The sequence below is a fragment of the Rousettus aegyptiacus genome, unplaced genomic scaffold, assembly GCF_014176215.1.
Source record: "Rousettus aegyptiacus isolate mRouAeg1 unplaced genomic scaffold, mRouAeg1.p scaffold_m13_p_4, whole genome shotgun sequence".
In the NCBI taxonomy this organism is placed as follows: Eukaryota; Metazoa; Chordata; class Mammalia; order Chiroptera; family Pteropodidae; genus Rousettus; species Rousettus aegyptiacus.
This window is the reverse complement of record NW_023416307.1, coordinates 145,179,175-145,204,538: the sequence shown is the minus strand read 5'-3', so window position 1 is coordinate 145,204,538 and position 25,364 is coordinate 145,179,175. Positions and strand designations below refer to the sequence as shown.

Sequence of the window (25,364 nt, the reverse complement as noted above, 5' to 3'; positions counted from 1 at the left end):
AGGAGCAGGGGGAGGAGGGGGCTTCAGACCACAGCAAGAATGCCCGCTGCTCACCCTGCGGCTGGAAGTGCGACCTGGTTGGCCCAGGTCCAGTAACTGTTAACTTCTTCCCTCAACTAACATCGATGAAAGTGTCATTCCACATGAATCTGTCCCATGGACCGCTGAGCCCAAAGGTCTCGCCTGAGCTGAACCCAGGAAGCTTTCGCCAGTGTGAAAAAAAGAAGGCTTGGGACAGAAACCCTCACCTGGGTTTCCTCACTGGCCGAAGCCTTCAGTGGGCCCATTAGTGGCTGCCTCAGGGACCAGCCGCAGATTCTTCATAAATAATTTTCAAGGTTTAATACAAACCAGTCTCATTTCTGACCTCTGCTAAGGAAGCTACAGGCCTGGGACGCGACTACCTGCCAAGACCTGCCCAGTTAGGAATTTATGATCAGATTATCCTATATCTGTGACTGTATTCGTATATACCAGACTGGTCACATGTCACCATCAGGGTTGAGGTTGGAGGAGGGGAGAGGCACCTCCAATCGACTCCACAGTCTGTAACATTTTAGCTTTTGACAAGTACCTGTTCATTTACGTAAATAAGGCAGAAAAGGGCCTTTGCTGCTGGGTAAATGTCTCTGGGTCCTCCTTTCAAGGAGACATTAAAGGGTAACGTTGCCTGGCAATGTTTAAACACAACATTCTACTGTAACATCACATTTATTCATTCAACAAATAGTTCTCGAGTGCTTCCTTTCTGCCAGGCCCTCTGCCAGGCCCTGGGGAAGCCAAGGTGAAGGAGAAACAGCCCCCGTGATCCCAGTTCAGGTTGCAGGTGGCACCAGCCGCTGGGGAGAGTTGTTTTTTAAGTTCGTTTTCTCCCAGGCTGCGAAAGTTCTGCACGGTTCGGGAAAGCTGATTGTGCTTCCTTGTCCTCAGAGAAGCCGTGCGGAGACCCGCCTTCGTTCCCGCACACCATCCTGCAGGGACGCACCGGCTTGGAGATGGGGGACGAGCTGCTGTACGTGTGTGCCCCGGGCCACGTCACGGGCCACCGCGAAAGCGCCTTCACCTTGCTGTGCAACAGCTGCGGGGAGTGGTACGGCCTGGTGCAGGCCTGCGGGAAAGGTACGCCACCCCCCCACCTCCCCCCACCCCCCCCCCACCTCATCCCTGCGAGCTAGGCCACCTGCACCTGCCCTCACGCTGTGAGCAGAGCGGCTCCATGTGGGCTGGTGACAGACACACATAATGGGCTCGTCTCCACCAAGGTCCCTTTGCAAAGAGGCTTTTAGGCCTTTCCCCCGAGTTCTAGACCTGGGTGTTCCTGCAGCTCTTCAGATGCAGTGTATCCCCACTGAGCTCATCTCCTGAGACTGGGGGGCGGATGGTGAAGGGTGAACAAAGCCCTTTCCTCTCCCAGAAGGAAAGAGTTGACCTTGGGTTGTTTCCCTGGAAACCAGATTGGTGTGGGCTGCCAGCTGTGATATCAAACAACAGTGCTTCTGGTACACTGGGCCGGGAGGACTGTCGTGAACACCTATGACATAAGGGGGCATCCCAGCTTTGGGCTTCCCTGATCGTGGTGACTCTTCTGACCAGGCATGACCCTGTGGCAACCCTGAGTACTATGCTATGGGCTGTGACAGGAGCTACTGGCTCCTGTGGGGCTTGGGGCTTGTAAACTAAGGTGGGTCCAGCCATGCATGCAAGTCCTGTGCCCTTGCACCTGAACAATCGCAGGGGTGTCGGGTGGACAGTGAGGCAGAGAGAATAACCCCAGGACAGCTGTGTGGACAGCTGTGTGGACCACCCCCACTGACAGGGACTGCCTGCCGCTGCCCGGCTGCCTTGCTCTGCTCCCTGGCCTGTAGCCCGTGGCGGTCATGTGAGCCTGAATATTTAGTTGAGACTAAAAGGACTCCTGGGGGACACTGGGCCGGTAGGAATCCAGGGATGTTCCCACTCCCCATCATCGTGTGCCTGGGGGTCCCAGGCTGCTGCGGCCGCACATTTACACACCCCACCCAGCCCCTTGGGAATTTTCCCAGTGGTGGAAGTCACCACCTCCAGCCACAGCCAGGCCTGGCCCGCACATTCCCGACCCCTACACCACGGACCTCGCGCCAGACCCAGAATTGTTCCCTGGGCTCACAGGGCTTCTCTCACCCCAAGACTCCTTCAGGGACCCCCTTCCTGACCCCCACCCCTAAGATGTCTAGGTACCAAGGAAAGGCCGGCTTTATAGAGGAGAAAGACTCCAGCACCATAGCCATACTGAATTTGTAAGTTTGTCCCTAAAATGTCCTGCACATCCCATGGGGGAACCGTACGAGACTCGCACACTGTCCTGTCTGCGAGATTCACGCACGTTGCCGCCTGAGCGGAGATTTGTTGTCTGCACTGCTATCTACAATCCACAGTGTGAATACGCCACCATTTCTCCCATCTGCTGGTAGACAGTTGGCTTGTTTTCACGTTGCGGCTGTCACAAACGGCACTGCCACGATTTCTCGTCCACATCATTTGGTTCTTCACATGTGAACACATTTCTGCTGGCTCCTGGAGTGGAATCGCTGCCCACAGAGTAGGTGTGTCTTCAGCTTCAGTAGAAGCTGCCCGACAGTTTCCTGAAGTATTTTAACCAGTTTCCTCTCCCACCAGCTGTGTATGGGAGTTTTGGTTGTCCAATATCCTCACCAACCTTCAGCATCGTGAGATTTTACCTGCGTGCCAATCTGGTGACTCATCTCTGGTGACTCATTATAATGTTCATTTCTCTGGTTGAGCATTTACCACGTGTTAATCATGCATTAGCATTTCCTCACTATAGTATCTGTCCAAGGTTTTCACCCATTTTTCTAATTGATTTGAATTGATTATTTATATAATGTAGAATTTCTTTTTCACATAAAACTTCCTTGACTAATATGTTGCAGATCTTCTCTCCCATTCTATTGCTTGTCCTCTTGGAGTATCTTTTAATGAATACTTTTTAAAATTATTGTCTATTTTACTACCTCTCAAATTTTCTGTGGACCATTAAAAATTTTTTAGTAGTCATCGGCCAACTGATATATTAGTAAAACGCAATAAAAATATAAGACTAAAGATACTCCGAATACAGTAACACATTTTTTTTTTCGTTAAACAGACATAAAGCTTGCGGATCAGATTGTTACAGAAGCTTCTTACAAACTTCTTCTTTATGTATCTATTTGCCTTGTTGCACAGTAATGAAAAAAGGTTACAGACTGGGGACAGGTTCTAAAAGCACAATTCGAGCAGTCCGTTGGCTGCCGCTTTCCTCATCTTTCCTCTGTTGCTGCTGCTCTGTGGCAGGCAGGAGCTCGTGCCAGGTCTGGGGAAATCAAGCATCAGGTTTGAGCTTCCTGTTTGTCGAAGGTGTCACCTTGAAGCAGACCCACACTCACCCCGAGATTGTTAATGAGCTGGCTTTATTTCCGCGAGGCACTGAAGCCGCACCATCGCTCGAGCCACACCCACCAGCCAGATGGGTTGTTTACTGGCCCCAGTAGACTGAGAACTAAATGCAGGTTTTGTGTGTCTGAAATGGTGTTTATTTTCTCACTGCAAAGCAGGGTCGTTAGAGCTTTAGGCTGCTGGGCAGGAATTTTGGTTTCTACATTTGGCTGAGCGTACTGACTGTTGCAGTTTTCATTACTCTGTAGATTTAACAATTAAAGTCACTGTTATTAAAAGAAGTTTTGTGTGTGTGTGTGTGTGTGTGTGTGTGTGTGTGTGTTAAAAAGAATATCATGACCAGGTATTTCACTCCATTTTTGCATTAATTTTCTAATGAACATCAACTGTTTTGATTAGAGAACTGTTTCAAATTGGATAACAGTCATCTCGGGAGAGTGGGTCAAACGTGGGTTTTGGAGTTGGATCCACCTGGGTTTGGATAATGACGTTCCTTGTGCTGGCAGATTGGTGATTCATTCGTTCATTCATTCATTCATTCACTCACTCACTCACTCGCTCCACGTTCCGTCGTTTGGCAGCACCCTAAGGTGCTATGTATACAAAGCTGAGCAAAACTGCCCCGGCCCTAAGTGGAACTCTAGTAAACTGGCTGCCTCAAAGAAGACAGGAAAGCAGGACCTGATGAGGTAGAAGGAAAAGCTGGGAGACGAGGTGTCGCAGAAGGTGAAATTTTAAAGGAAGTTTATGTTTCTAGATGGAAGAAGTGTTCAATGAGCTCAAAGGCTGCAGAGATAAGTAAAAGAAAGCTAAAAATTGTGCTTTGGCTTCACGGTATAAGAAGGTTCCGGTAGCCTTGCATTTTCAGTGTGTGTGTTGGGAGTGGGATGCACCTGGACCACACTGCAATGAGTACAGGAACAAGTTAGAGCAGGGGTCCCCAACTCCCGGTAACGGTCGTGGCCTGTTATGAACCGGGCTGCACAGCAGGAGGTGAGCAGCGGCAAACGAGCAGCGAAGCTTCATCTGTGTTTGCGGCCGCTCCCCAGCGTCAGCATCACCGCCTCAGCTCCGCCTCAGGTCATCAGGCATTAGAGTCTCCTAGGAGCACCGGTCCCTGGCGCCAAAAAGGTTGGGGGCCGCTGAGTTGGAGTGAGGAAGAGGGCCAGGCGCAGACAGTTCATCCTCGAATTTCTGCTGTTTATGAAGAGAACTAGAATAGAACTGGGAGAGGATCAAGGGGCCAAGGCGGTGGTGGGGGTTCTTTTGCTTCGTTTGCTTGCTTGCTTGCTTTTTAAGATGGGAGAGAGAAGCTTATTTAAATGACACAGGAAAGACTTAGAAGAGAAGGGAAAACAACACAATTTTCTTGACCTTCCTTAGCCTTAATTTGCTTACATAAAAATTGGAAACTATTTATCACATAGAGTTACCTGCGAGTGCATCACTTAGAACAGAACCTGTGGTATGGTCTGGGCTCAGTGAGTGTCCGTCCTCTACCTTTCACTCTCATGACGATCAAGGAAAGTATTTAGGCCTCTCACTTAAGAGATCTAAAGGGATTTGTGCAGGGCACTGGCTTCCTTGTGTGCTGTTGACTCCAGCTCCTAATACAACAAATGATTAAAGGCAGTCCGTGACTTCAACGGTCAACGTGAGTGAGAAGTTAGTCTTTGCTGGCAGGTGTCTCAGATTCTGGAGACCAGCTGCTTGCTGGTCCTTCCAGAAAGGCAGGGCCCACATGGCTTTAGGACTTGATATGACCCCCATGGGCAAGCAGCTGGTAAATTTCTAATGCGTGCCTCCCAGGCATTCTAGAAGAGTCTCCCCAGCTGCCTCACTTCTTCAGGGAGCACTTGTCCCCTCCATGCTGGGCCTGGCCACTGATGCTCCCTGCACAGTGTGTGGCTCCCAGCCCACCCAGAACATTTCCTTACATTTCCTTGTGAGCTGCTGGAGCCCACCACAAGAACCTGCCCATACATGATGCCCCGGGAGCTCCTCCGCTGAGGTGACAGTAGGTCCTTGGCCCTGTTCCCTTCACAACCTCTTCAGGCAGAGAGCCTCAAGCCTCAAGCCTCAAGCCTCAAGCCTCAGGCACCTTGAAGGTCAAGACTTAAAATAACTTGGTGCTCAGATGAGTTTGGTCTCAGAGATCCTAGGGCCTCGGGGGCTCAGGGCTACCATGCAAACTGTTTCATTCAAATTTGTCATTGTTGGGGCATTTGCATACTGGCTGGATAACTTGGGTCAGATTCCCTAAAAGCAGAGCCTGTTCTGATGTACAGAGTTTGTTGAGGGAGAAAGAGGTTAGGGAAGCAGGATAGATGAGGGGAAAGAGTTTAGGGAGTGGCCCCAGCTGGATTCACATGGGGAGCTGTGGACCATGAGTTGTGCCTCAGGGCTGGTCCTACTTGGAAGCCAGGGGACCAGTCTTGGTTCCTCCATATCAGCCTATCACTGGCTGCAGGATGCTGGGCACGGAGGGCATGTGGCATGGACCCTCCCAGGTGAGGCTCCTATTCTGCCAAGGGCAATTCTCTAGAGAAGGGAGTCGCTGTGAACCTTCAGCTGCCAACGCTCCCAGGAGCCAGGGGCTGGGCGCACCGGCCTGGGAAAGGCGACCTGGGCGGGGCACCAGCAGCAGGCACTGCAGCCGAGAACTGAGCCGCTCCCTCAATTCAGTGGTGCCTTTAAACAACGACAACAGAAAATCCACTGGTGAGGTGGGGACTGCCTGAATGAACTTGCCGAGGCTTAAAATCTGTACCGATGAGCAGGAACGGACCCCCGGGGCACGCGTGCCCAGGGGGGTTTTGCAAGTGGGTGGTGCAGGAGGACTCCGCGCCCACACAGCCCGGAGGTATGTTCACCTCAGCGCTGAGGCCGGGCCTCACGTGGTGGCGGTGGCGAGGTCCCTCGCTTAAGCACAGGGACTTTATTTAGCTTTGACCGTTAACCTAAGTGGGCGAGGACTTATTTAACTGACGTTTTCTCCCTTCCGCGTGTTGATTTTTCTCGTTTCAGTTGTTGAGAGTCTGAATCTGATTTCTGGCCCCTTCGTTTTCCATCCTGTCCAAATCCACACATCTTCTCGGTTTGCATTCCCAGGCGGACAGCACAAAACGTCTGTCCTCCCTCCCTAACGTTCCCAATATCTAACTATAATTAGTCGCTTCCCAAATTACAGGAAAATCCTGACGCTTTGCTCCTTAAGCATGCATGCGGCAGACTTCCAAGCTGTCTACGTTTGGTTTTCTTTGGGCTTCTTAGTATGTGCCAAGTCTCACATCCATCTCCAAGGCCATGGTTTCCCTGTGGCCACTTATACCCCAAGAACAGTCTCTGACCTCCCAGCACTCCGAGGGGCCACCCATGGCCACATAACCCCAGTGTCGCTGCCCACACGAGTCCCACTTGTCACCCTCATAAGGAGCCCTCACGGTTCCCTGGCATCCTGACTACTCCCCTGCCCACTGTTCTGGCCTCGCGCTGCCTGCAGCACCACCGGTCTCCCCTGACTTCAGCACTCCGTGGTCCCCTGACCTCTGCCCCAGGTTGCCAGCGAGGCTCTTTATCCTGTCTTTGTGGTTGGGATGGGGACACAGCTGCTGGCACCAGCGGCGTTAGAGAGACAGTCCGGGACGCGAGAGACTCACGGACTCCTCCTCTGCGATTTGCCCCTGTTCCTCCTTTAAAACTTGCCCTGACCAGGGGTATTTGCCACGTATTAAGACAGGTTCCGAAAGGCCTTTAAGATTTTCCATCCCGAGCCCCATGTGTTCTGTTTGTACTTTGTGGTCTGTAGTATCAAAATAGTGAGTGACACCAAGCTTGACCTCACTCTACCCCACCACCTCTGAGTCCAACAGCAAAGTGACAGCCTTTTTTTTTTCCTTTCCCTGGTCTGTCCTAACCGTGGAAACAAGACACGTTCCCAGTTAGGCGCTGAGAAAAGAGCTGTCGTGAACCACACCCAGCTTGGTCCACGCCATCTCTATCCTGGGGACTTTTTCGTTGCCGTTATTCTGTTTTTTTTGTTTTGTTTTGTTTTGTTTTGTTTTTAACAACTGTAGTGAGGTTAAATTTGCATACAATAAACGGTACCCACTTAGAATATAAAAGTCCCTGATCTGTCACAGGTATATACAGCCATGAAACCACATCCACAGCCAAAACGTAGAACATTTCCACCCTCCTCGAGTCTCCTCACGCCCCTTTCCACGGAAGAGTTTCACACGCTTCGTCTCCTTTAATCTTCACAAGTCTGGGAGCAGGAATGCCTCGTTCCAGCTGACAGATGGGAAAACTGAGATACAGAAAGGTGCGGCGACTCGCCGGCATCACATGGCCAGCAAGAAGCAGAGCCAGGGTGTAAGACCAGGCGTGTCTCATTCCGGCGTCTGTATCGTGTCTCCGGGCTCCGTCCGGGGGCCTCGAAACCTCACGGAGAGCGAAGCATCAGGGCAGCGCCAGGCTCGCTCCGCAAGCTGGCCGTGTCCTCAGCGAGTTTCTTTGCTCTTTTCTCTCGTCGCCGAAGCCTTGTTTTCTTAAATTAACTTCAGTTTCTGTTTTTCTTCATCTTTGGACTTAGCTCTATTCGTAGAATAAAACACGAGACTGAAACCGAATTTAGATTTCCCTTGTCGATATTGCCATATTTGTTCAGAGGTTCATTGAACCGGTGGTTATTTCTGGCTTGTCTGGTTGTCTTTTTCAAAATTGCTATTTTTAAAGGCTGTGTAGCCAAGACCAGAGAAAAAAAAAAAGAGGGCGTGTGTGGGCTTCCAGAAGTGCAACAACAAGGAAAAAAGGTGGACAGAGGCAGCACTAGGAGAGTCCAGGACTCTGGGCCCCAGCCGGTGGCCTCCAGCCCTGACCTGTCACACCCTGATCAACGCGGGAGTACGCAAGCAAGCCTTCTCCTTTAACTCCTGGGGCCTGTTTACCCGTGGGCTTCTGCTTTCCTAAAGTAACAGTTAAATATAAACACAGAGGGAATGACCTGATTTTTGCCAAGAGAACCCATGAAGTTTATACTTCCTGGACTTGTTGGTCTAAATGAGAAGGCCCTGTGTTATGTGAGCACAGGTTTCTGGGAGGGCGTGGGGGAGGGGAGAGGGCTGGGAGGATGGCTGGATGATTAGGGAAAGTGGGGACCCAAGAAGGCAGAGGGGAAGTGAGAGAAATAGCACCTCAGCAGGCAAAGAGCTGGGCTTCTCGATCCGGTGGGCAGAACTTTATTTTTGGTTGAAATTCAGTGAATAACAAACTAACATGGTCACTCACGAGGAGGAAAACAGGCTTGGGACACTTTCATGACTAGACTGTTTGCAAGCTGTTGATGTCCTTGTCTTCATCTGAGGTTTTGGGAGAACTGTGACATAGTGAGAACCTGTTTCTGAGCCAGAACCTTGACCTGCGAACCTGGGGAGACAGGAAGAGCTTGGCTTGAGGCCCTGGACTGCTGTCCAGAGATGCTCTAAGTCAGGGAGTTCTGCAGGCAGAACTCGAGACGACACACACACACGCACAGCTCAGACCGACCATAAGAGGCCAGGTCAAGGCAGGCCTGCCCATAGCCAGTGGGCTGAACTTTCTCAAAACCTCATCTCCAAATTTATACATTAGGTCAACGTTTCCTACATGAGAAGGGCGGGGAGCGGAGATCTTGGCTCATTCCTTGCCCATAGTCCAGGAACCTTTTCTTTTTTCTTTTTTTTCCATTTTTATTTTATTATTATTATTTTTAAATTTTAATAAGTATCCAGTGTATAGTCCATTGGTTTGGCATCTATACAGTTCATAAAACAATCCCCAAGGTATTAATGCTAACTGCATTCCCTATGCCATGCTCCACATCCCCGTGACCATCCATCTAATTCCAGTAACCTTTTGGCTCCGTGACATATTTAAGTTCATGGGGTGGGTTACATGGGAGAAGGAATTACTATTCCTTATTGCTTTACTATTCTTCGTCATGAAGCAAACGATGCCCTGACTGGTGGACTACCACACTGAGTCAAGCATTATCGCATCGGGCCTCCACCACGCACAGATTCACCTCTTCACTCACTCATTTATTCATTCGACGCACATTTACGGGGTGTCGTCTACGTGCCAAGCACCATGCTGTCCGCGGGGAATGCAATGACAGAGGGGACTTGTCCTTGTTCTCAGAGTTTCCGGCCTGGGAAGAGCTGGGCAGGTTGTCTATGAGTGTGTATAAAATGTTCTATTTTTTCTTGTGGCACTTTTGGCCGATTATATTTTTCTAGGGATTTGTTTATTTCACCAGAATTTTTAATTTTGGGAAACAGACTTATCACAGAGTCCTATTACCATCTTTTCTACTATCTGAAAGCTCTGTAGTGATGTCTGTTTTTGTTCCTGATGTTTTCATTTGTGTTTTCTCTAAATGTTTCTTAATTAGTCTTTCTAGGAACTCACCGGTGTTTTTTCGAAGAATCAACTTTTGGCTGTGTCGATCCTCTCTGTCCTATGTTTTTTTTTGTTTGTTTGTTAATTTCTACTTTGAAAAAAAATCCGCTTCCTATACTTTCTTTTGTGTTTATCTTACTCTTCCTCTCCCAGCTTCCTGAGATCGATGTGATTTTCAGCCTTTCTTCTTTTCTAACCTGGGTTTGTAAAGCTATAACTTCCCACGAGCACAGCATTTGCTGCTTCCGACAAGTTTTCATACGTCATATTTTCGTTATCATTCAGTTAGAATGTTTTTTAATTTCCACTGTAATTTCTCCTTTGACCTGTGAGTTATTTAGAAATGTTTTGTGTAATTATATATGTGGGAATTTCCTAGTAATTTTTTGTCTAAGTTACTTTTACTATGGCTAGAGAACATATGTGTGATTCAGTTCTTTAAAGTTTATTGACATTTCTTTTATGGTCAGTCTTTGTAAAAGTATTCTATGTGCATTTGAAAAAGAATGTTTATTCTACAGTTGTTGGATGTGGTCCATATATGTCAAGTAGGTCAAATTTATTAATTAAGCATATTTTTCAGATATACATTCTTACCTTTTGTCTACTTATTCTAATTGTTAATAGTGGAGAGGTATAAAACATTTCTTTATGATTATGGATATATCTATTTCTCCTTTTAGTTCATATATTTTAGATTTGTATATTTTGAAATTATGTCAAGTACATACAGATTTAGAATTTAACATCTTCCTGATAAATTACAATACTTACCTTTATGAAATACCCCTCTTTATTTCTAATAATATTTTTTGCCCTAAAGTCTTCTTTGCTAGTTAGTTTTTCCATGACATATATATTTTTTTCATTCTTTTACTTTCAACTTCTCAATGGACATATGTTTAAAGTATATCTCTTATAAGCATCGTATAACTAATTAGAGCATTAATCTATTTTACATTTAATCATCAATAGATTTGGGTTTAAAATTACCATCATTTTACCTGTTTTCTCTCTGTCCCACATGTTCTTTGTTCTTTATTCTATGCTTTCCTGTGTCCCTTTGGAGTGATTAAGCATTTTCAAAATTATTACATTTACCTCCTCTATTACATTCTAATACATTCTTTTACCCTCAGTCGTTACTCTAGAAGTCATAACAGGTACCCTTGACTTACCAAAGTCTAATATAAATTAATGCTTTTTACCATTTCCTGGACAATTTAAATACCTTCAAACATTTTGACTCCATTTACCTCCTCCCAGATTTCTCCGTTGTTCTCAAGTGTTTTGAATAATAGTGTGTGTGTGTGTGCGCGCGCGCGCACGCGCGTCTGTATACTGGTCGTATGTAGTCAATACTCACTTACACTTGCCCTTCCCTCATTTACTTACCTGTTTCATTGTTCTTTCCTCCCTGCATCTCTGAGGTTTCATTGAAGAAATTTTCACAGAGTAAGAATTCTAGGTTCGCAATTCTTTTCTAATGCTTTGGAGGTACCACATTGTCTTCTGGCTTTCATTGTTCCTTTTGTCAGCTCTCAGTTTTATTCTTGCTCTTTTGAAAGTTATATGTCTGCTTTGCCTATTGCTTTAAAATTTTTCTGCCTTTGCGTTTTAGCAGTTTTAATTTGATACACCTATGTGTAATTTTCTATGAATTTATTCTGCTTGAGGTCTATTTTGTTCTTTGCAGTTTCTAATTTATTTTTTTAGTTCTGTCATGATGTTACATTGGTTATCAGTTTGATTTACCCTTTTCATAACATTCCGTTATTTTACCACTTTGCCTTTGAGTTTTTCTTTTATTGCATTCACTTCCTTATTAAGTTCTGTAGTGTGAAGCAATTGTAAGGAATTCATCCTGTTTCGTGAATTGTTATTTCTTCTAAGTTAGATTCTTTGCCTTTTACATGCATCTGCCTTTCATCCAGAAGAATCAGCCCTACTGACTACTGGGCTGTCTCTCTCCACCCACTTTGCTTCTCTCAGGATTTATCGACTCCCCGGTACAGTTTTTGAAGGGTTAGGAGCTGAACCATACTGCCTTTCTTCTCTCTGCTCCAGAATGTTCTGTTTTCCCTCTTGTTAACTAGTTTTTGAAATTTGTTGCAGTGTATTGTGCCCTTCTCCATGCATGATTGTTGTTGGTAATTTTTTTCCTCTAATTTTTAGTATAGTTTTCTCATTTTAAAAAAATATTTGACAACCCTCGTTATATGTGTATGTGTGTGTGAGAGAGCATTTTTTAAAAAAAATTTGTTGTGAGGTTGTCTCATTTTGGTAGGTATTAGGGAAAGAAAATACGTGATACAGTGTCAACTGGAACACTTAGATATTTTCAAGTGTGGTCTGTAAGCTGCCTTGACGATAAGGAGATTTTTGCTTTTGCCTTCAATAACCCACTCAAGTGGTGTAGATTGGAAGTGGCAGCTAGAAGAAAGAGAGTGAGGAGCAAAGGGATGGGCAGACAGAGGGGCAAGAACAAAGAAACGGGCAGCATTGGAGCTAACAGAAGAAGAAATGGGATGTGGGGAGAGGAGACAGGGAAGAAGCCGGAGCAGAGGTTATAAGGACACATCAAGGCGCCAAATACTCTGAAGCACTGGAAGACTTTCATCACCCCCCACTTACACTTCTTTTTTTGCTACAGGTTATTTGGGTAGAAACCCATTAACCCATGGGCTCCATCAGACTTGGCATGGGCTTGCAGTTATAACACGGTGGTCTGTGAGAAGAGGTGAAGGAGCTCTCCTACTCCCCTGCTCACCTTGACACGGGCTCCCCGCCAGCTTTCCCTTTGGCTAAACTCTGCAAATGTTCGTTCTTTTAGCATATTTACACCCAACGGTCAATGAATGTAGTGTCAGGCTTTACCCAGAAATGACAACAGTTCCATGGAATCAAACAGAACCATTGGTGGGCTCTTGACGGTTTGCTGCCGTGAGGCAACAAATACTCCCTAGGGAAATAACGGGTCGTGAGAGCTTCCATCGCGGGTCACGCGTGAGGTAATAGCCTGTGATTTCGAGCGGGTAAACGCTTCTTAAGGAAAAATGGTCTTGGAGAGACCTGCTTCCTGTGTTTCTGCATCATGAAAGGGGGACTGTGTTCTAGCTGGGAACACAGGCATATTCATCCTCAAGAGCAGAACCTCTGGGAGACAACCGGCAAATGTATATTGTTTTGCAAAAATAATTTCTTCTGCAACGCCATAGAATACTATGTTTTTGTTTTTTTGTTAAAAAAGAATGAATAAGACGGACTTGAGACACAAGTGACCTGTCGGATGTGTGGAATGCCAAGTTCCTTTGAACTAGGACTAAATTTTGATGGAGAAGAATCACTTGCCTGCTTCATTACGATGAATCTACTAGCAGTGGCAGGGGTCGGGGGCTTCTACTAAGGTACCCTTTTAAACTGATTGGAGTGGAGGCACCAAGGAGAGGCTGGGTAGAGAATAGATGCTCTCATGGGCCAGACTGTGGACTAATTTGCTCACCAGTGTGTCCTTCAACGATGGCATCTTTTTCAGAGGGTCTTCGGGGTGTCAAAAGAGATTATGATGATAAGGACTCATTCTTCATAATTTGGAAACAAGCCTGTAGTCCTGTTGTGTGTTGGGATGCTGTGCTCCTGGAAATAGATCTTAGCTTTGAGCGATCATGAGGCAAGGCTGAGGAGAACCTTGGGGTCTGAGCTATTGCAGATTTCCTTTTCCCTCCATTTATTCCTTCCTTCCTTCAAGATTACCTACAATCAAGATTACCTACAGTGAGTGGGCTGGGCGCTGTTTCACTCTAGGGATAATGTGCCTTGGTCCCTGCAGCTCATTGCTGGTGTATCAGTTAGCTCTCCCCCAGAAAATCTTAATGCTGTAAAACAACAGGCATTCATTTGCTCCAATTCTTCGTGCTAGCAGTTTGGGCTGGGCTCAGCTGGATCCATTCTTCTGGTCTTGACGGGGCTTACGCGGGTGAATGCCGTCAGCTCCCACGTTGACTGGAGCTGGCTAGTTTAGGATGACCTCAGTTGGGACAGTTTGCTTCTTTTCTATATGGTCTGTCATCCTTCAGCAGGCTGTCTTGGGCTTGTTCACATGGTAGCTGGTGACGTTCTGGGGGCGGAGGGCAGGGAGCAGAGGGAGAGGGAAGCATGCAAGGCTTTCACTATATTCTGTAGGTCAAAGCCAGAGACAAGGCCAGTCTAGATTTGAGAGATAAAAAAATAGGCGCCACTTCTTGAAGGGAAGAGGTACACAATTCGTTACAAAAGGATTTAACTCACCTGAATATAAGAGCTGAAACAATAAAATGCATAGAAGAAAACATAGGAACGAAACTCAGGGACCTTGGACTTAAAGAGGATTTTATGAATTTGACCTCAAAGGCAAGGGAAGTAAAAGCTAAAATAAATGAATGAGACTACATCAAACTAAAAAGCTTCTGCACAGTGAAAGAAGCTGTCAACAAGGTAAAGAGACAACCATCCAAATGGGAAAATATATTTGTAAGCAATGCCTCTGATAAGGGCCTAATATCCCAAATATACAAAGAATTCATATGACTCAATAACAACAAAAAAACAAATCGAAAAGTGGGCAGAGGACCTGAACGGACACTTCTCCCTAGAGGACATACAAATGGCCAACAAAAATATGAAAAGATGCTCAACATCACTAGCTATTAGGGAAATGCAAATCAAAACCACAATGAGATACCATCTCACATCTGTTAGAATAGCTATAATTAACAGGACGAGTAATAACAAATGTTGGAGATGATGTGGAGAAAAATGAACCCTCATACACTGCTGGTGGGACTGCAGAGTGGTACAGCCACTATGGAAAACAGTATGGAGGGTCCTCAAAAAACTAAGAATATGATCCATCAACCCCTTTACTGGGTATTTACCCCAAAGACTTGAAAACTCATATCCGTAAAGATATTTGCACACCGATGTTCATAGCAGCATTATTCACGGTGGCTAGGACATAGAAGCAACCATAGTGTCCTATGATAGATGATTGGCTAAAGAAGCTGTGGTACATATATATAATGGAGTATTACTCAGCCATCAGAAGAGATGAAATACTGCTATTTGAGACAACAGGGATGGACCCTGAAATAATCATACTAAACAAAATAAGCCAGACAGAGAAAGTTTAAAATCACATGATATCACTTATATGTGGAATATAAACCTGAAAGTACCAAAGGAACAGGACAAACAGAGACTCATGGACATGGACTATAAAATAGTGTTTACCGAAGGGTCAGGGATGGAGGAGGAGGTGGGAGGCAGACTGGGTAAAAGAGTCAAATATATGGTAGCTGAAGGAAACTGGACTTTGGGTGGTAAACACATTATAGAATATACAGATGTGAAATTATAATGTGCACCTTAAAATTACATAATTGTATTAACAAATGTTATCACAATAAACTTAAATAATAATAATAATAAAAAGGACTTGACTCAGAGGAGAGTGGAGAATTGTGGCCATTGTTGTGATCAATCTACCATAATTCGTCAATACATACACGTGCAAGCAAACAATCTAACCACATTTTTTTTTTAATTTTGTTTTTTGTTTTTGGCTTTGTTTTCAATTATGGTCGACATTCAGTATTACATTAGATTCAGATGCACAGTATGGTGAGTAGACATGTATATAGTTTATGAAGTGATTCCTCGATAAGTCTATACCCTCCTGGCATCATACATAGCCGTTATGATATTATATTCCCTATGCTGTGTTTAAATACCCAAATCTATTTTGTAACTACCAATTTGTACTTCTTAATCCCTTCCCCTTTTTCTCTAGCCCCCCCCAACTCTCCTCCTATTGGGCAACCATCTGTATCTATGAGTGCATTTCTGTTTTGTTTGTTCGTTTATTTTGTTCTTTAGATTTTAAATATAAGTGAGATCATATGGTATTTGTCTTTCTCTGCCTGACTTATTTCATGTAGCATAATACCCTCTTGGTCCATCCATGTTGTCATAAGTGGTAAGATTTCATTCATTTTTATGGCCGAATAATATTCCTTTGTATACAGGAATTGCCTCTTCTTTATCCATCATCTGTTGATACTAACTACATTATCTTAAAGTCAAAGACTTAAGTCATAGCCTTAAATCTCCAGCTGGATTCAGTATGACTTGTCTATGTATTCTAGGTAAATTTTTAAAAAAAGCTTTTGTCATAGTGGCTTTTGTTTCATTTTTGTTGTGTTTTCAGGAAAAGATGGCACTTAAATGTAAAACCTAATGTTTATGCAGTATGACAAATGGGAATTCGTGCACACAAAAGCTTTGCGATTCAACTCGATAGTGTCAAGACCGTGGGATTGTGTCCCATATGCTCCATGAGGACAGGGACTGTTTGTTTGTCCTGTTCACCAGTGATTCCAAGCCCTAGCAGTGCCAGACAAACAGTCGGCACTCAGCGAAGTTTGTTGGATGAAGGAGTGGATGAATGCAGTGCTTGGAGAGATGGTGAAACAGAGAAGAGGCAGTGTTACTTAACACTGAGAGCCTGACCGAGCCCTGGGAGACTGCGTTTGAATTCTGTGAGACTCGTATGAACGGCCCAGCCATCTGATACGGTTTTTGTTTTGGGATTGTGAACGTGATTTCATGGGGTGGAAAGGTTTCCTAAAATAATTGCTGGGCTGCTTCTGAGCATAAAACATACTTGCATTTTACATTTATCAGAGGTGTTTGCTGTTTATCCGCCGTTTTCCATTGTTGACTGAGGATGCAAGTAAAGCGAATGGGCTTAAATTTTAGAAGCATATCAGAAAGGATTTTTAAATTTATAACTCTGCAAGTCATTAAATAAGCAAGATACGGAGTTGTCTTATAAGCATGAGCAAAACAATAGCTAAGGAATAAACCTGACAAGCTCGGTGAGGGGGCGGGGGGCACAAGTAGGCCAGACAAACTCGGCAATCAAAATACCCATCAGGATAGTCTGGTCATAAGTTCCTAACTGGGCAGGTCATCGCGGGTAGTCACATCCCACCCAGGCCTGTAGCTTCCTTAACAGAGGTCAGCCTGTACCTTAGGGGCGCTCTGTCCATGGTTTTTATGCATCTAGGATAACGCCCCTTGGGGATGGCAGAGGAGTTTTCTTTTCTAGGCCCCTCGAAGGCACAAACACAGGAACCAGAGCACGAGACCACGGAACCCTTCGTTGTCATCTCGTTCCCCACGTGCCATGTCGATGCGCCGTGAATGTTAATTAACTAACCTGTACCCACCGCTGTAAAAGGAGTACGTGTTTCTCCATTTTGCGTTTTATCCAGTCCTAGACACGTCCCCACTTTGCTCTCTCCTGCCCCCTTACTCTACCACCAGTGGATCTCATGTAACCCTCCCTATGTCTCCTCCTTGAGTCTAACGTATCAAACAAACTGCAAAACTGCCATTCTTCAGAACAGCTCCTCAATCGGTTGAGATCTTGCTTCTGGGCACGGTCTCAAAAATTGGGCTCAGATCCACTCTTGTAAAAGTTTTCTATAGGTTTGGACAGACGTTTGTCGATATTTGAAAGATGCTAAAGGCCCACTGATTCATGCTTGGTGCCCAGGAGTGTGCCACACGACACTTCACCGTTTCCTTCAGACCTTGGCTCTGGAGATTGACTTTGCATGCTTTCCAAGGTGCACATAAACTCAGATATGGTCAAAGAAGCTTGTTACGAATAACAGAAGATGTTCCTATCACCCTTGTCACTCAGGAAATTCTAAGAGTTTTAGAAGCTCTATGCCAGGAACCAGGGGCAAAGACTAAATATATACTTCTTATTATATCACAATATCATAGGGAGTCTTTCTGTTGTAAAAGATAAGTATGTCTCCCAGTAGGACTCGACTTTTACAGACCACTGAGAATGGGGAAAGCCCAGCCGGCTGCTCTCTTTTGAGGACACAGCTTCTTGAGCCTTCTTGGCCTGCTGTCCTGAGACTCTGGCCTCCTAACCATGGGGCCTGTGTTCATCCTGCTGAGCTGAATTCAGAAACTGCACAGCATAACCTCACGATTCAGACATCTTACAAAGAGCAAATCAGTGTTCTAAAAGATACATTTTTACTTAATTATAACATACATACAAATCGTAAGAGAATGACCAATAAATTATCAGAGAATAAATGAAGAATTTTAGCCACCACGAAGATCAAGAAGTAGAACGTTGCCAGTAACCCCGGAGCCTCGGGCTTATGCCCAGACTGTCCACAAAGAACCACCATCCTGACTTTCAACATCGTAGGTTAGTTTTGCCTGTTTTTGAACTTTATGTAAATAGAATCACACAGAATGCGCTCTTTGCTGCCTGGCTTCTTTCGTTCAACACTATGGCTGCGAGATTCCTCCACGTCCTGGTGGGAAGCAGCTGTTGGTTCATTTTCGCTGATGTGCAGATTGTCACTGTATGAATGTACTGCAGTGTGTGTGTGAGTCCGGCAGCTAGTGGACGTTTGGATCGATTCCACATTTGGGTTATTGCGAACATTCTTGTGCTTGTCTTTCGGTACCTATGTGTACACAGTACTGTCAAGTATGGATTTAGTCGCGGAATTGCTGTGCCTCGGAGCATGTGTATGAGCACTTTTAGCAGCGATGCCCAGACAGCCCAGAAGCACCGTGATGGTCCTTTTGGTCCCCGTTCCCACCAGCAGTGCTGCCCATCCTTGTTAATCAGTGAATATTGTCAGTCCTTGTAACTTTAGCCGTTCCGGTACTATGTAATGATATCTCATTGTGGCTGTAATCAGCATTTCTCTATTACTAGTGAGGCTGGACATTTTTACACATTTAGTGACTAGATATCTTTTATGTGATGTGCCAATTCAAGTATCTCGCTAAATTTGCTATGGTTTGTAAGAGTTTGTTTGATTTGTGAGAGTTCTTTAAATTCTGGATACAAACCCTTTGGAGGTTATATGTGTTGCAGATCTCTTCAACTCTGAAGTTCATAATGTTAATATAATCCTATTACCAATTCTTGTGCCAATACCACAATCTTAAAAAAGTACTCCAGTTTTATAGTAAATCTTGAAATCTTGTAGTATACATCCTCCAGCTTTTTTCTTCTTTGCCAAGATTCTCTTGTCTATTCTAAGCCCTTTGCATTTCCATAAATTCTAGCATTAGCTTCTCAATGACTCAGATTTTTATTAGGACTATATTAAATCTAGATAGATCAATTTGAACAGAATTGACAACTTAACAGTTTTGAGCCTTCCATTACAAGAACATGGTATATCCCTTCATTTATTTAGGTCTTCTTTAATTTTTCTCAAATATTTTGTACCGTTCCATGTAGAAATCTTGCATATCATTTATTCGATTTATTCCTAGGTGTTTGATTTTTTTTTTAATGCTATGACGAATGGCATCTCTCTAAATTTTTATTTTGTTTGTTGCTTGTGTATTGAAATACAATTGATATTTTATGCCGACTGTTGACCTAGCATCCTTGATAGACTCCCATGTTAATTATAAATTTTTATATGTAAATGCTTTGGGTTTATCTGTGATACGTAATCATAGCACCTGTGAATGACAGTTTTATTTCCGTTTTATTTCATCTGTTCCAATCCTTCTGCTTTTGTTTCCCTTTCTTGTGTTCTACACGCTGGCTCTGAGACCTTGGACCTAATGAGGTTTTCCCCCATTTCCTTTCAGATGAGGCTGAGGCACATATTGACTATGAAGATAATTTCCCTGATGACAGATCCGTGTCCTTCAGAGAGCTCGTGGAGGATTCCCGAACAGAGGCAGAGGAGGACAGGGCTCAGGGAGAGGTGTCCGAGGAAACTCCGAAACGGGACCATCTGGTCTCCGTTTCTGCGGGAAGAGAAGACGTAGCCCAGGACACCGCCTTCGTGCCCACCACAGGCTCGCCCCACGCTGGGAGCAGCGTCCCCACAGACCTACCAGGATGGATACTAAACCAGAAGTACCTGTTCTGGCTTCCCGCTGCGACCTTCCACAAGCTCGAGCTGGAAAAGGAGACGGATGACGACACCAGAAAGCACCTTCCTGCTGGAGACAACCACAGCGGCGTAACGTCGGCCCCGGGTGAACCTGAAACCAGGGGCATCTATAGCAGCACCGATGGGCCCTCGGCGCCACGTACGGGCAGGAATGACAGCAAGGCGGGGGACCCAATGGTGAGCAGCAGCGACGGGTCCTGGCTAGACGGCTACCCTGTGACCGATGGAGCTTGGAAGAAGATAGAGACAGAAGAGGCAGAAGAGGAGGAAGATGGGGACAAGGGAGATGGGTCAGTAGGGCTGGAGGAATGCGTTCTGTTTACCCCTCACCAGCCCGTTCTCGTGGAAGTTAAGAAGCCCAGGAGCTCCACCCTCACGCCAAGTGAGGACACGGCCCATACTTCAGTCCTTCCGTCTCAAACACTCGATGTAGAAGCTTTGGCTTTCAGACCCGAGAGTGTGTCTGAAACCGAGGGTCCCAGCGTGACGGATGGTGACTTGACCAGGTACCAGTCAACCGTTCCTTGGAGATTTGCCCCCGAGAAGTCTCCCGTGGCCACCCTACCCGATGAACCCGCAAGCTCTCCCATAGCGACAGTAACAACTGCTGTCCCGAAGATGCCTAATCACAGTCCCTCAACTCTCGTGGCGGCCACCCAGACTCCAGTGGAAGCCACTGCCCCCGACATCCAGGATAACTTCCCGTACCTGCTGTCCGATGACTTCTTGGGACAGGAAGGCCCCGGCCCAGGTGCCAGTGAGGAGCTTCTCCCAACCTTGGAGCCCTGTGTAGGGAATGAGTGTCCTAGTCTCAGCAGAGGCCCCATCATTGCCACCGTCGTCACCGTCCTGTGCCTGCTGCTGCTCCTGGCAGGGGTCGGGGCAGTGTGGGGCTGTCGCAAGTGCCAGCACAAGAGCTCCGTGTACAAGCTGAACGTCGGCCAGCGCCAGGCTCGGCACTACCACCAGCAGATTGAGATGGAGAAGGTCTAGTCATCTTCAGAGTGGGCTCTCCCAAAGCCACTCGGGAGGAAAATAAACAGTGACACAACCCATTGATAAATACTGACAATCCACTAGAGCATGAAACGGGTGGAATAGGGCTCATGTTTTTCCTCAGGTCTTTGTTGTCTAGGCCAAGAAGTATCTCCGAAGGCACCTGGCAGGAAGGCTTCGGCGGCATCATCACACATGGCAGCATCTCCTCAGCCATCTGCTCTGGAATGAATGGCACTAATCCCAGACCTGTGCTTGGGCCCTAATTCCACCGTGAGGTCAAAACTCACCTCTTGCTTCATCATACTATGACTTTCTTTTCCTTTTTTAAGAAATAAAATGACTGATTTCGTGACCTGAAATTTTTGAAACAGGCATGATCAACGGAGCATTTGAGAGCAGTGCTATTTAGGATATCGATATTTAATTGTTGGGAGTGGGATACAGAAGAATAATGGGTTATTTCCTTTTAACGTTGTGATGTTACTGGGGGCAAGTGAACTAAGAACCAGGACACAGTCTAGAAGCTTTGAGATTCCTTTTTAATTGTTCATAGATATTGGGGAGAATGTAAGACCGACACTTGTTAGGAGTGGGGAGGGAGGAATGACCGGCCACATCCACTTCTGTTCCGTCCATTCTGTGGGACTGCCCATTGTATTTTTAAAAACCAAGTTATCTTTGTACCGCCGTCTCCTCTCAGAAGCAGTGGCCTCATTGCCCTTGACTAGCCTATGCCCACGAACATCTTAGAACTTCTGCCAAAACTAACAGAACTCAGTCCTTGGTTTCCTTTCTCAGGAGTAACCATTTCTCTGAACTCCAGTAAGAGGGAATGACATGGAAGGAAAAAGGTATTTTAAGAGGATCAAGGACTAAGATATCAGGTAAGGGTGCTTATTTGATGGAGACGCACAGGAACTGAAAAGGAATGTGAAATGATGTGTGCCCATCGATTCTTTGTGGCAATTCTGAGTTCTGTGGAAATAGCATGAGTCCAGGATGAATTCATCTGGTCGTTGAGCCACCCATTTCATAGTATCTAGGTCATCTTACGGTGGCTCAGCAAGTCCTGTTTATGACAGTGATTCTCAAAGTATGGTCCTCAGACCGGAGGCATCAACAGCACCTGGGAGCTTGCTGGAGCTGCCTGCTCTCTGGTGCCACCCCAGAGTCACAAAGCAGAAACTCCGGGGTTGGGGCCCAGCTCTCTGTGTTGTGACTAGCCTTCCAGGTGATTCTAACGCACACTCGAGTTTATGATAACATGAGTCGTTCTTTTTTAGAGTTTTATTTTCGTGTGCACCCTTGTTTAACAATCACTGAATTTCTAGGGCAGACAACTGAAGAGCCTTTATTAGTAGTTTCTATTGTCTAAACCAAGGTATGCGGTAAACCCAGTCTGGAACAAAATGGGAAATAACGGCTTTCTAAAGACAGGCTTAGAAATTCTGATCCAGTACCCTACAATATTTTCTTTCTCTGGTAGCAGAGCTGAGGAATACCTGTATTCAGTGGTAAACTTTAAAAAAAAAAAAATAGCTTTGTAAGATACGTTCACTGTCAAAAATGGGATCACTGCCATTGGTAAGCCTGCAGCTGCAAGAGCACATGTATCATTTAAAATGAGCTGAAAAAGACTGCTCTTAGCCCACAGAGAGCAGCATTAAGTACAACGTATGTTGATCCATGTTCAAGTAGATCCCTTTCCGCGTCTGGAAGTTGGTTAATTTTTCTGATTATGTTATATAAAAGTTGGTTTTCCTCAACAGTATCATCTGGGTCACGATTTTTCATCTTGAGCCTTATGCTCTCCTCCCAGCAGTCGACGCTCTCTCCCGTCTTCCTCAGCCGCTCTGTGATGTCTGAGCTTTGAGTCCTGCTGGAGCTTTAGAGGCCCAGAGATGAGTAACACCTGTGGTTGGTCGTGCATAGAAGTCAGTGTGCAACCGAGACAGCATTGGAAGCTGCTGAAATACTATCTCTAACAGTCTCCTCTGTATTGGCGCAGACACAAAACATATTTTTCTAATGTGAATCACCTTCTTAGAAATCATTTTCAGGGGCAAAAAAGTGATTGAAGGCCATATGTTTATTTTGAAACTGTAAGAGTCTGAGTGTTTTGCTGTGTCATGAGAGAGATCTTGATCTTTATAAACGAAAAACTGTTGGTGGTGTTTTTACCTGGGCGGGGGGGAGAATTCTTGCAACATATTTCCCACCCTGCCACCTCTTTTCGGTTTCAGCTTTGGAAAAATAATAGTCTAAGTAACTATAAAGACAGTGTAGCAAAATCGAAGTCCCCATTCTTGAGTAGAATGAAGGCCTGAATGCACCAAATGGGACGCCTATGCGTAAGATGAAATCCAGAACGACAGAAACAAAGTGCTTTCTGCGTGGAGCCAAAGCAAAACAGGAGAATAAAAGCCAGAGACCGTACATATTTATAAATTAGATTCTTTTCTAATCTATCACGAGATAACTTTTCTATTTTTAACTACATAAAATAACCTCTGTCTCAACATTGAGATCGCGTTGTCCAGCTTTTATGTAATAACCCAAGAACCCTGACTTAATACCAACCTCCAAACAGGTGATATTAATACAAATATATTAATAAATTTATGACAGGTATATCAATACATGTAAATGTATTATTTTGTAGACATGAACTGAAAAACCCAACACATAAGTTTTTTTTTTAAGTTTTCATTGATTTGGTGTCATCTAAATTAATGTTATAGGATCTAAAAATGTATGTAGAAAGGGAATGATTAAAACACTGTAAACTTAAATCGTATGTAATTACGTGTCTTTTGAGACTAGCAAATGTTTAGGGCTCATGAAAATTGGGGGAGGGGTCTGTTAACACAAAGCTTCTGAGATATTTTAAATAAATAATTATTTCCCCTAAACGGTCGCTTAATGTATTTTATATCTAGGTTACCTCACAATGGCTTTCTAAAAAAGGATTGTCTAGTAATCTTGAAGACGATGTCTTAATACTTGCGGTGTCTGAGACTGCCCCCTCTAAGCCTGACTCTCAGCCATGTTATGCCCTGCAGCAGGATTCCAGGGAAGTCTATGAAGCTTCTACCCGCTCCACCCTGCCCCCCTCCCTCACAGAACCAGAGATCACTCAGCACATGCACAAGGCTTTGCCTCAGGGGGTCCAGACCCAAGACACCTGTCAACGCACACACTCTTCCTCTCGATATCGCCAGTCCTCCTCAGTCCAGACTTTTCCACTGTATCCTCGACAATTCCTGGGCTTAACAAAATCTGTGTCCTCCACCTTTCCTTCAAGTAGCCACTGTTTGAACTCTCCCTGCCATCAGTCTCTGGTTTTGCACTGGCTAGTTCCTCACTCTGTCTACCTGCCTCCTGCTGCTCTTTCCCCTTCCTCCTCACTTGCCTTTTAGTGACACACACGGAGCATGGTGGCTGTGGGCAGTCAGGCCTGACGATGTTTTTGGCCCTCGTTTGAAACAGTAAATTATCCGTCACTTCTCAGACGTTGGCAGCGAGGGACCAACTCATCAGCTCTAAAGCCAGCTCTGGGTTCCAAATGTGTTCCCTAATGGGATCCCAGATCTCTGAGAAAACCTTCCTCGGGAGAGGAAAGAGCTGTCTGTGTCCTGAAAGGCCCTCCATCTGCTCACGACCAGCAAGAACCACCCCTCCCTGCTGTGTGAGATCTGAGAGTCTTTGGGGTAAGGATTCTGCTTTGCCAGGTGAATGGCAGAAATCGCAGGGACCTGAGAAAACAAGAGCTAATTATAACATCTGTCCTAGAGCGACTGGGTGTGGTTAAGACAGCCTCATCCAGTGGATAGAGCAAGAAAACAGTAAAGAATAAGCAAAATAAAACATTTCATGTTTTTTTTTTTTAATGTTTGTTGTCAATGATTTTCCAAGTTCTAATTTCCCACTAGAGTGGGATCGTACACACTGCCCCAAGTCAAGGAGGGAAGGTATAGAAAAGACACCAGCAATGTTTATAGTTTGACCTACCTTAAATGGGCAGTGAGACGCCGAGACTGCCCTTGTATCTGCTGGCCAAATAGTTTAATTCCTTCCTACTGTTTTCTTGTAAAACGAGGCACCAGTATCTTACCCTATCAGCAGCAATTTACTCATTCATTCAACAACCCACCCAAGCCAGTTAGGTGGTGAGGGACAGCGCTGGGTGTTAGGAGATGGCCCCTCAGTGCCTGCCCCAGAGAAAGGAGCATCCTCCTATGGCACAAACCACAGCCGCTCTGACTCTTATTTCTGGGGTAGCAGAGGGTAAGTCAAGGTGAAGCGGGGCCGTCACGGTGTCTTCCATCTTGGGGAGATGCTGCAGGGACAGGGTGCGGAACGGCCTTACCCCGGCTGCGGGCACAGGAAGTCCAACGCACAAAACGTTGGCTGAAGCTTACTTAAGGCTCCCTTCCCTTTTTTGCTCCCCCTCACCCCTTGTATATAGTTTAAACTCTCCAC

At 45.5% G+C, this 25,364-nt stretch overlaps 1 protein-coding gene and 1 pseudogene across 1 annotated transcript in view; one reads left to right on the top strand and one right to left on the bottom strand.

Moving 5' to 3' along the window:
- The window catches only part of SUSD5 (sushi domain containing 5), a 47,463-nt gene extending 25,113 nt beyond the window's left edge, over positions 1-22,350 (top strand). The window contains exons 4-5 of the mRNA XM_036219797.1: positions 931-1,119; positions 19,573-22,350. Of these exons, the coding sequence (XP_036075690.1) occupies positions 931-1,119; positions 19,573-20,876 (1,493 nt within the window). The 3' untranslated portion in view covers positions 20,877-22,350. The remainder of the gene's footprint in view (positions 1-930; positions 1,120-19,572) is intronic.
- Positions 22,199-22,682, bottom strand: LOC118601769 (annotated as a pseudogene).
- Positions 22,683-25,364: the final 2,682 nt, after the last annotated feature.